The sequence below is a fragment of the Musa acuminata genome, chromosome BXJ1-4 (assembly GCF_036884655.1).
Source record: "Musa acuminata AAA Group cultivar baxijiao chromosome BXJ1-4, Cavendish_Baxijiao_AAA, whole genome shotgun sequence".
Lineage (NCBI taxonomy): Eukaryota > Viridiplantae > Streptophyta > Magnoliopsida > Zingiberales > Musaceae > Musa > Musa acuminata.
The window spans coordinates 3,534,326-3,545,578 of record NC_088330.1 but is presented as its reverse complement, the minus strand read 5'-3'; the positions used below and the strand labels follow the sequence as shown (position 1 = coordinate 3,545,578).

General features: G+C 41.2%; 2 protein-coding genes across 2 annotated transcripts; one reads left to right on the top strand and one right to left on the bottom strand.

Moving 5' to 3' along the window:
- Positions 1 to 756: 756 nt before the first annotated feature.
- On the top strand, positions 757 to 5,410 carry LOC135642005 (protein TIC 21, chloroplastic-like). Its single transcript, XM_065157747.1, has 4 exons — positions 757 to 1,100; positions 2,207 to 2,464; positions 4,052 to 4,258; positions 4,875 to 5,410. The coding sequence occupies exons 1-4, from the start codon at positions 807 to 809 to the stop codon at positions 4,986 to 4,988; spliced, it is 873 nt and encodes a 290-aa protein (XP_065013819.1). The 5' UTR covers positions 757 to 806; the 3' UTR covers positions 4,989 to 5,410.
- A 1,396-nt stretch (positions 5,411 to 6,806) lies between these two features.
- Positions 6,807 to 10,264, bottom strand: LOC135641998 (ethylene-responsive transcription factor 3-like). The gene is made up of 2 exons (XM_065157739.1): positions 9,299 to 10,264; positions 6,807 to 7,222 (listed from the first exon to the last, which is right to left on the bottom strand). Exon 1 carries the CDS (start codon positions 9,975 to 9,977, stop codon positions 9,345 to 9,347), a length of 633 nt encoding a protein of 210 aa, XP_065013811.1. The 5' UTR covers positions 9,978 to 10,264; the 3' UTR covers positions 6,807 to 7,222; positions 9,299 to 9,344.
- Between the last annotated feature and the right edge of the window lie 989 nt (positions 10,265 to 11,253).

The following is an 11,253-nucleotide window of genomic DNA, read 5'->3' as shown; positions in this document are numbered from 1 at the left end:
AGACTGAATGTGAAGTCATTATTCATTTAAGGTATCTCTCAATAAAAAATAAAAAATAATTATGCATAAGTTTAATTATTTAACATATATTAAAATAATATTTTTTAAATATATTTTTAAAAATATAATCCAATTAGATAAAAATTCTAGTTTGATTCAGTTAAACTGAATCAATTCATTCAACCAAAATGGTTTATTATAAATATATTTAAATTATATAAAATTAAAAATTAATTAATATGAGCTATCTTGTTTTAACTAAACCGAATCCATTTTTTAGTTTGATGCAATTTGACCTTGTTCCATTTGAACCTCTTTAAACACCCCTAAAAATTATGGCTTAGATGTATGAAGAGCTTGCTATAGGACTTTGATTAAGAAAGCATAATGATCTTATTCAGGCAGGAAAGGTCAACACTCATCCAATAAAGATAATTGAAGTTTAATACTGTATTAAATAATCATCTTCATCATATATGAGATTCATCATGTTTGTTGTCAAAGTATATATTGGGTCATTTCTTAACAAAGGCTTTTCAGAATTTATCATCACACAATTAATTTTAAAAAAATTAACATTAGTTTACTTAAGTTAAAAATATGTATAAAAATAAAAATAAATAATATATTTCTATATGTCAGGTTTTTTAGGTTTTAGAAAATACAGATATATATATATATATATATATCTGTATTTTCTAAAACCTAAAAAACCTGACATATATATATATATATAAGCAAAGAAAAAAGAGGGCCGGCAGTCGACTTCGCTCTGACCTAAACTCACAGAAAGCAGCAACTCCAAAATGCAGGCGCTGTTGCGACCTACCTCTCGGTCCACCGCCGCCCCTTTGCTCCGGCCGGCCTCCTCTACCTCCTTGCTGCTGCCTCACCTCCCCAGCACGCCATGCACCATAACTCCTCTATTCCTTCGCCGCCCATATCTCTCGACTTCGAGCGAAGCCCTGTCCCCGTTCCCTACCGGCTTCTTCCCCGGTTACCCATCCCCGCTCCTCGGGCCTAAGCGCGGAATTTCGGTCAACGCGGCCGCGAGCTTCGCATCTTCTGGAGGAAAGTCCGAGAGGGCCAAGCTTGCCCAGGTCCTTCCCGGGTTTCTTTTTCGTTCCTGTTGTTGTTTTGTTGGGTCTTCCCGGAAGAGCGACGTTGCTTGGATTAGGAAGGCGTCGATGTCCCTTTTCTCTGGCATTGTCTCGGTTTTGATTCTTTAGTTGAATGTTGATTTATCATATTTATTAGGTTTGTCAGTTTGATAGAGGATAAGGTGGCGAAGAATGAGGGATTGTTGTTCGAATTTGTTGATTAGAGCCGTAGAAAATGAGGTCAGATCTACAAAAGATATTTTTTTTTCTTCTCATACTGACTGTGTTGATTAGATCCTTGGAATGAAGTCGGCAATGACGAACTAAGTATAAGATGGAACATGGCTAGCTTGTTGTGCACCAAAATTTGGATGGATTTGTTTATAGCTGATACAAATGTAATTGTCTATGTTGAAATGGTCTTGTCAATGCGAAATTCAGGCTATGTAGGGGTTGTTGAGTATGAAGAAGGAAAAAGAAAATTATTTCTGTCAGATTGTGATATGAGATATTCGTTTGTGTTTTGGCCTAAGTTTTGCAGGTTTTGCTATAGCCAAGATGATCTAGATTGGCCTAGTTTTATGCATTCAAATGTGTGGTGCAAAAGCATGTTGATGGTTCATGGTGGTGTTGTGGTTAAGGGCAGCATGTTGAGAGAGCGGAGCAGTCCTTGTCCTTGATGGGTTATATGCTAATTCCTTTTGTTGGTCGATTAGAGGACCCATGCATACACTCCCATTAGGGTGCTTTTCATGCACCTAAATTAACTATGAAACTAGGTGAGCTGATGTAGGTTAGCAGTGCTGGAGTCATAGAGAGGAAACATAGTAAAATTTGGTTTGAAAAAGATGAAAAGGGCATTAGGGTCCACATCTTCCTTGACAGAGCTCAGTTGTAGTAAATCATCAATGCAATTGACACAAAATAGTTGTGTTGTTGTCTTCAAGATGTTGGTGTTGGATCTTCGTCTGGTAATGATTTTCATGGACGACACTTACAAAATTTGATTTGTGCCCATCTGTAATTTTTTTGATTTGATAAAATTAACAATATTTTGTTATTTAAAGACCTTTATCTGTTTTTGGTCATTGCTTATTCTTGAGCAGGCCTCCAAAAAATTAGGGAACATGTCAAGACACTTTGAGCGGTTGGGAAGTCTAGGATTCTGGTGGCAGCTAGTGTGCACTGTGGTGGCTGCTGTTATTTTATCATTCTCCACAGTTGTCACTGGAAATATCAAGTCACCGGTTACATTTTATACCACTGCTTTTAGTGTTGCAGCAGCATTTATTTCAGTCTTTTGGTCATTTGGTTACATACGACTATCAGAAAGGCTGCGAAGAACAGCAAATGAACCTTCAAAGGTGAACCCCTCTCTCTCTCGCTCTCTCTCTCTCAGAGTAAACATGCCAATCAACAAACTGGTGGTCATTTAGCTTTATTTGATGTTCAATGAATACAACACCAATTCAAGTCATGTTAATTTTAGATTCTAACCTGAATTTAGCTTGAGAAAAGAACCTTCCAAGGGTAACTGGACACAGTACCTGCTTTGAAGCAATTGATTGCATATGGGTCATATTTTGTTGAACTATTTCTAGAAGTTATCTTGTTGGATTTATTTTAAAACACTAATCATGAATCACGATAAGGAATTACTTGAGGAGATAATCATTGCCTTACGTACATGCCTTTCGAGTCAGCTCGTGTGCCTTTTGGCATGGACAAGATTGGCATGGCCACGTGTCACCAATGCTTGCTCCAAGTCGGTGCATGCAATCCTTGGAGATGAAGAAGACACATTAAAGTTTAGCTGTTGCTATTTGTCTACCCTCTTCAATGGGAATTTCAAAATAACTCTCATCTTGATAATAATTAGATCACTCAACTACTGTATTACCTTCTTGGTTCTGTGGTAAACCCTTTCAAAAGTTTGCTTTTGCTATGAGTTTGAGTTGACACTAGATTGAGCATCGACATCTATTCCTACTTATAATATTCAAGAGTCTTTTTAACCTTGGAGTTCTACTTAATAACTAGCCTGGTGCCATTACGGATACTTGGATGATGCCCTTGAGTAATATGATTGTGACCAGTTGGATTCCCTGTTACAGGAATAAGGCTTGTGTTTAACATTTGAATGGATTGCTTGATCTTTAAAGCATCTGGCTAAGCACGAAAGTATCTCTCTCGATGGCAGTCCAAACCTGAAAATGTTAGGTAAGTCCTATTGAATTTTTTTCAACTGGGTGGATTTGGTAAGAGCTACACCTTTGTCACCCAATTTGTCGGAAAACCCTGCAGTTTTTCTATAGTGACTAAAATTTCCAATTGAATTTGGTTTAAGCCAGACTGCATTACCATTGTCTGGTGATTCCACTTGTTCTGAGCTTGGTTTCTGCAGTTCAGGCCCCAAAAAAAAAGTCCATGAAAAAGAATGAAAAGTAAAATAAATTAGAAGGTGAAGAAAATAAGTTATTTTTTTGTACATATTAAAATGTTCAGGATCCTTAGATACATGTATATATATATAAGAAAGAGCAATCGATTAAATTTATGTTTTTTTGATGTTATTGATGCAAACCTAGCTGAGACCTTAATCTTATAAACTTATTTTGCCCAGAATATTTTGTTGGACATTCTTTTTCAACATTTTCACATTATGGAGCTCCAAAACATTTATGTCGTGTGTGAGGTAAAAAAGTATAGAAAATTGTAGTTGTCTAATAATTGGAGCAAACCTAGGCTGCTAATAACAAAATTTAGGAGCACAAGGCAAAAGAGGAGTGTTGAGCACCTTTCTTACATCATTCATGCTATTGTTGTTGGCACAGAGCATTGCTCTTGTCATTTTGCATGATTATATCACAATTTAAACTGGTGAAGTTCTTCAATAAATTTTATTTGTTCTTGGTTGAATTTATGAAGCCTCATCTTATGGCTGTTTCCAGGCACCTCCACGAGCTGATGTAGTAAAAAGTTTGAAAAATGGTGTAGGGTTAAATCTTCTGGGAATGGGTGCTGCAATTCTTGGCATGCAAGCAACTGTTGGGCTATTGTTCGCAAAAGTACTTACTACATCGGCACTTCCAAACTACCAGGGGATAATATCCCCTGGTCAGAATCCTGTGTTGCCCTTGGATGTGTTCCTAGTGCAGGTAATGTTGTGGATTAGACATATTTCCTGAAACCCTATTTTACTTGTCCTTCCTTCTATTGCTTATCTAAATGATAGTTTAATTTATTTTATATAGGATAGAAATAAACCAGCATAGCTTTTCCTGATTTATAGTATAATGAATGAGTACATCGAAAATGATTGTCTTCATGCTTATAGGTTGGTGTTTGTCTATAGAATTTTCTTCCCTTCTTTTTGCCGCCCTACACTCTTCTCTTTTTTGCCTATAGAGGAAAAAAGAAGAGGAAAATTTTCATTTGATCTCTTTTTTTAGCTGTAGTTTTCTTATTAATATTTGGCACAATATGCCTGCTTTATGTGTGTGCGCCAATCATTTGAATTTCATTTGGTAAGCTTATATATATATATATATCATTTTATAGTACTTAGAGTGATATATATGCAATGTTGTGCCAAATGATTCCCGGTTGACAATAGCCATGTCATGCCTGTTTTATGCTTCTCTAAGAGTATCATCGTCGTACAAATGCCTATCGCATGAAACACAAGATTATTTGGTACACTGAGACAATGTATTCATGATTATATCTCTCGATTTGCATATATTGGTTGCTCATGTTGCAACTTATCTACAGGCTTCTGCCAACATGATCCTGTCACATTTCTTGGGTCTTGTTTTCTCATTAGAACTGCTGCGCTCAGTCACATTGCCACACTCAGAATCTGTTCCAGCCCTCAAAGCTGCATAGGCTCTCGATACAACGTGCTTCTTCGCCGCTTCTTTGCTGTAGCCACTCCTTGCGGTTCATGCTGCTTATGTGCCAATTAAGTTGAACACTTTGAAGCAGATGGCTCAACTGCCACATTATGCATTTGCAACTCGTCGAGTGTGTTGATGCTTGGAAGAGTATAATCAAGTTCTAGAGATCATAATTTTCGCCTCTTGATGATTTAACCATGTCCAAGAAGCTCAGCTATTATGGAGGGATCTCTGGTGCTCGCATGGATGTGATAAAAAGGCCGATTACTTTGTAGATCAAATATTGTGATTCTTCCAAAATATCAGAAGAAATATTATCCCATGTGATCAAAGGCAGAAATAGTTGGGGCTTTATATTATTATCATTATTTTTTGATAAAGAATAAGTGACGAAGATAGAACTTTATCTCACGGTTAAGCTTGTTGATTTGTTTCTCTGTTTTCTTGACATTGGAAATTTATATGATAATATTTCGAACATTCAACCTCAAATAATTATTTGCGAAAGCAAAACGACACTGCAATTAATTCGTTGATTCGATCAACTGCTTATACATGTCGCTGTGGTACTAATTTAGATCACGCAATCTAGTTGACAGAAGAAGAAGAAGAAAACGGACAAGCATGGGAGCAACGCTGGAATGCAACAAAGCAATGACTCGAAGAGAAGCCATGACATCAAACGAAACCTGGTAGGGTGGCGTCCTCAGTGACCCAGCACGACCAGTTCCTGCGCAAAGCCTTGGAAGTCCTCCATGTCGCCGGGTCCTCCCATTTCAGCCTTCTCGGTCCCGGGCGGCAAGTTGTTCGGTGCCTCCTCCTCTTGGTTCTCCGGCGCCCGCGGGTCGCCGGGGCGGCATCTCCCGGTGGTGGGGTCACAGGGGTGAGAAGCAGCAGCCTCGGCGGTGGTCGCAGCAACGGAGCCGGACTGGGCGGCGGCCGGCCTCGTCAGAAGCATGCAGGTGAGAGCGGCGAGAATGATCCATGCACGGAGAGAAGCCATGGTGGTTGTTCGATGGTTAAGACTAAGACGAGGCGGAAGTGCAGAGCGAGAAGGGAAGGAGGGAGGGAAGGGGTTTAAAAGGAGGGGGAGAGAGAGACAGAGGTTTGGGTTGATACGAGCCACGCAAAGTCATGGAGGAGATCCGCTTTGACCGCGCCAACGATACAGAGGGTGAAGACTAGTAGACTCCTAAAACAAATATTAGGAAATAAATACATTATCATACACAAAGACTCCCATCAATATGATAGATAAATATTATGCAACTAAATACCTTAACAAGAATTATTATACAATTATATACACTTTATTTCTGTGCTTCATATATTAATTTACTAAATATCATTTTTTAAATAATATATATAATTCATGATAGATTTAAATTTAATATATAAAATCTATAATTAAATTTGGATGTAATTTAAATTGGATGATCCAAACATATTAAATAGATTAATGATTAAGATAAAATTCGAATCATACCACGCAGCATATTACTTCGTTAAGAGTTTGTTTAGAGCAAGATCTGCGGGCGATACCGATAGGGTGCACTGTAACAATGCTACAGTACTCGACACACCTGAGTGTACTACTCGATACATCTGGATATACCGCTCGATATATCGTATCGTACCGGTACCGAGCCCAGATCGAAATATCGGTATGATACGATATTACGAACCTTGATTTAGAGTGAGAAAGTAGGAGCCATTTAAGACTTACGGATTTGGGAATGTAACAGTACACAGACTCCCATCGTTAATACTACCATTCAACATTTATAGTTAGCAGAGAAAAATCGAATCAGTACCAAAGTATATGATTCATTATCTATCGTTAATCAGATCAGCATTAGTCCACAACACATTTGAAATCTGAAGCATCACAAACAGTGTCCATCATGATTGTTACATCACAAGCAGGGTGACGAGCAACGAACCAGGCGACAACGACGAAGGGTACAAAGTATCATGACGTTCTCCACATTTTTATTGCCTTTGGTTGCAGCTTCAATCCTTTCCATTGTTCCTCAACACTCGCAGCTCTCTCTGTCGAAGTCAAAAGACATCGCTGACTTTGTTCTCCTTTTTCTCCTCGTGCTCTTCCATCTTCATTCTCTCTCTGTATCTGGTCTTTTATGTCTCTCTCTCTATCTCTCTTATTTCCTCTTCTTCTCAGTATGGTCTACAGCATCATCATCTTCTTCAAGGGCGTGAGAGCTGGAGATCAAGTCAACAACATTGCTGAATACCATTAACAACCAACCAAAGAAACAATTGAATAGAAGAAGATTTGAAAAATACTCGAGAGAATATATTAGAATTTCCAAGAAATATTGTCTTTTACATGATTTTATTGAGGCCAAACAGTTAGCAGATGAATGGTTGTATGATACAGCCAGGTAGAAAACACTGCAACCATTATGAGAACTACTCTGTCCACAATTCGATATAACTTCTCACCGGTCTCCGTACAAATCAGATATCATCATAATATCCTCGGAGCAATTCCTTCTAGAATTTGAAGAACAGAAAATAAAAATCTAAGAAATAGTATAATCGATTAAGATTGAAGCTAAAACCATTAAAGATATAACTATCAACATAAAGGCAGTAATTCCGATTAGATTGAGTTTCATGTTGAAATCTCAGCTAGCAGCCATATGTCCAATTCAGGTAATTGTCATAAACTAGGCTTCGGTTTCTAGTTCAAGTAAATGCTGTCTGCAATTAGTTAAAGGATGTTTAGGCACAGGTGTTCTACATGACATTGTTATTGGGATCGATATAGCATGACCATTCGGCAATTCTCACCAGAATCTATGGTATATTTGTCAACCTACAACCATATTCAACCAGTAAGCAAGCTTTTTGTCTTTTGCTCCTGCCGATAGCCATTTAAATCAGGGTTCTCACCACACTTAAAATGACATGATTCATTTTAAGAAGACACCATCTTGCAAATCCTAAAACTTAAATCACTTTTGCCTGCCATTCCACGGGCTCTTGATGATATGATACGATAGCCAACAAATCAAAAAAATCTCTAGTAGTTGTTAAATCCACACAAGGCTTACACTATGGTAAGCAAAATCAAGTCCTAAGAGGCAACACCCAGAAGAGTGGTTAAATCCACCTGAATTAGAACATTAAAAAATAATGGCTCAATAAAAGTGTGCTGACCATAAGGATTAATGAAACTACTAATATCATCATGTAAAACTAAACAATGAATCTGACCCAAATGGATGAACAAAGTGCAAAACAAATAATAGATATGCAATGTAATGTGTATCATAAGAACACATGACTAGGGCACATGACATTCTGAAAGTTATATATATATGGATATCTCAGCTAAATTCATAAGCAGTTGAACCATGAACTATCCCCAGTTTTATTAACTCTCACACCAGAGCTTGCAATAAAGCATACAGATCTCATGTGAAAATACCAGATAAATGTACACATAACAATGCACCAGATTTGGCAACTTATAATCTAAAGTCAACTTTAATATAAATCAACTCAAGCTAGCAATCCAAAAAAACTCTGCGGTCCAAAGATTATTATGCACAATAGAAGAAATGAAAGGCACATATTCAAGCCACATAATAACAATAAGCAATACTAACACACAAAACTTGGATCTACAGGGAAATCAGGTTTCGATATAACATGTCCAATAATGTCCATTAACCGAATCGACGATCACATTTGCATAAATAACTAAAATGTAGGTATAAACTAGATAGCAGCAAATCCACAAGAAAATCCTTGGTGTGTTTCCATTAACAAGAGAAATTAAGCAAATAAAGCATCACCAGCAAGAACCTGATCCACAAAAACAAATTATCAACGTTCTCATTTGCAACTCCGATCTTTCCAGTGTATCATGATCATTTTCAATCATCTACTACTCAAGCGGCGGCAAATGCTTAAAACCCCACCTGGTTCTTCTCATTTCTTTCTCTAATTTATGCTTAAAAATCTTTATCTTGCCTTGTGAACACACGCTAAATGTTACAAGGTAGGAGATCCATAGAATACTAAGATCATAACAATTGGATAGATAAATAAATTAGATAGGAGATCTAACTCAGACGTATCAGAGCTCTTTTGTAGAGAAGGAGACACGGAGATTCCAGACAAAACCTTTTTACCTACTCTGATACATTGAAATACTTAAAACTCTTAATCATATTGGTAATAGATCCTAAATCAATCCATGCCATAAATATAGAACGGAAAGAACACATCGTTAAATAGTGGTGATGAGAGAAGGAAAAACGCAACTCTTAAAAGGACCCTTTTTTCTCCTCTCAGATGTGGGATCGCAGCATCAGAGGCGAAGAACCGTAACGTGGAGATCATCCTCGGGCGGGGGATGCAGGTTGAGATCGAAGGGCAGCGGCTGCCTGTACGCCGATGCGACGTCGGCATCGTCGTCGACCACGGAGCACGACGACCCGCAGTCGCTGTGGCAGTCGTTTTCGCCTGCGAGCACACGCGGGGGCGGCGGGTTGGCCTGCCTCCCGAGGTGCGCCGTCCGGAGGTGGATCGGCGTGGCCGCCGCCGCCGCCGCCGCGGGCAGACGGGGCCCGTTGCAGGACTCCACGGTGCTGCTGTGGCTACTGGACGTGGGCCGCGTCGGCGGCGGGGGCTGGTGGCCGCGGTGGCCCAAGGGGAACCGCGTGGCGGAGGGGCGGAAGGGAGGGAGGTGCTGGGGAGTGGGAGAGGAGGAGGTGGAGAGGGGGAAGTTGGTCTTGGCTTTGGGACCGCGGAGGGCGCAGGCAGCGGCGTCGTACGCCCGGGCGGCGTCCTCGGCGGAGTCGAAGGTGCCGAGCCACACCCGGGCCTTCTTCCATGGGTCCCGGATCTCTGCAGCGAACCGTCCCCACGGCCGCTTCCGGACGCCACGGAACCGCGTCTCTACCGCCGCCGCCGCCGCCGCCGGAACTCGGCCCTTCCGCATGTCTTCCACAAATCAAACGCAATAATCTTCTCACCAAGGACGAGGAAGAACAGAGGGAAGGCAAGAGATAGGAGATCGACCACTGGAAGGGCACAAAAAATTCAGCATCTCAACCTTGTTCTCCTATCTTCCTTTACTCGGTTGCGAGCGAGCGAGCGATCGCCAAGCGAAAAAGTGGAAGACTTGACCGCTTTGCTTGTTTCCGCTACGATCGGTCACCTCCGCTTCCGCTACCCACCCCCCCTCTTCTCCTCCCTTCTCCCCCCTCCCCCTACCCTACCCCATACTCTTGCCCATTTCGGGGCATTTGTTTTAATTTTTTCCATTTCCTTTTTGACGTATATTAAATGACCATCCTACCCTCGTGCTTATCCATGAGATAAGCCTTATTTATTATTATTATCCATCATCATCTCTCATGGATGGTGGTATCATCACATGTGACTCATCGGCATACCATAAGCAATTAAACCAGCTAACATGTGAAGCCATGAAGTGTGAACAAAGTCACGTGTATACACGCACATTACCCCTCAGGAATCGTCTTCTTAATCCAGTCCGCTGTATTCTTGACGCGCTTCACGCGGGTCCCCACCGTGCCCCACGTTAAATCTCCAATCATCGCCGTGGTAGCTTGGCGCGTTCGTGGAGGACGTGCATGTAAACGTCCGGCTCGATCTCCATCACGGCTGACGAACACGTTGCTGACACAACACGGGATTCCATCTGCCCGTCACGTGGCACGATGAGGTGTGGGGGGCGAAACGGACGGTGGATCTTTCGTGTGCATCAATAAACTTTATACGGACGCCCTGATGACACGTCCTTATCCCGCACCCTTCAACCCCACGCGGCTACGCCTGTTCACATCACTATAATGACGAAATCACCCTTGTGGGCTCGTGCAGAACCCCATCACTTGTCACGTTTGAAACAAGAGGAAGGACGACAACAGAAAGAAGAGACCTCGAGCGAGAAGACTCGAGGAGCAGCAGTGGCTGATACGGCGTCCGTGTCGCGGATTGGGTTCGAACGGGCAGCCAACGACGACCCACCAAATCACGTCGATCCCATCGCGTCTCTGATCGGTACGTGTTTGGATCCGACTCGTTGTGGGCCCCAGACACGCGCACCTACCCAACCAAAAGCTGACAACACCTGCTCCGCGCCTCCCCGCCCGCGCCCCTCAAAGTACGTGCAGACGTTTGAATGGGCTCGTGCCCTCGGGGGGCGCTCCTCGACGCGGTGTCGACCAGCGACTGGAATTGCAAACTTT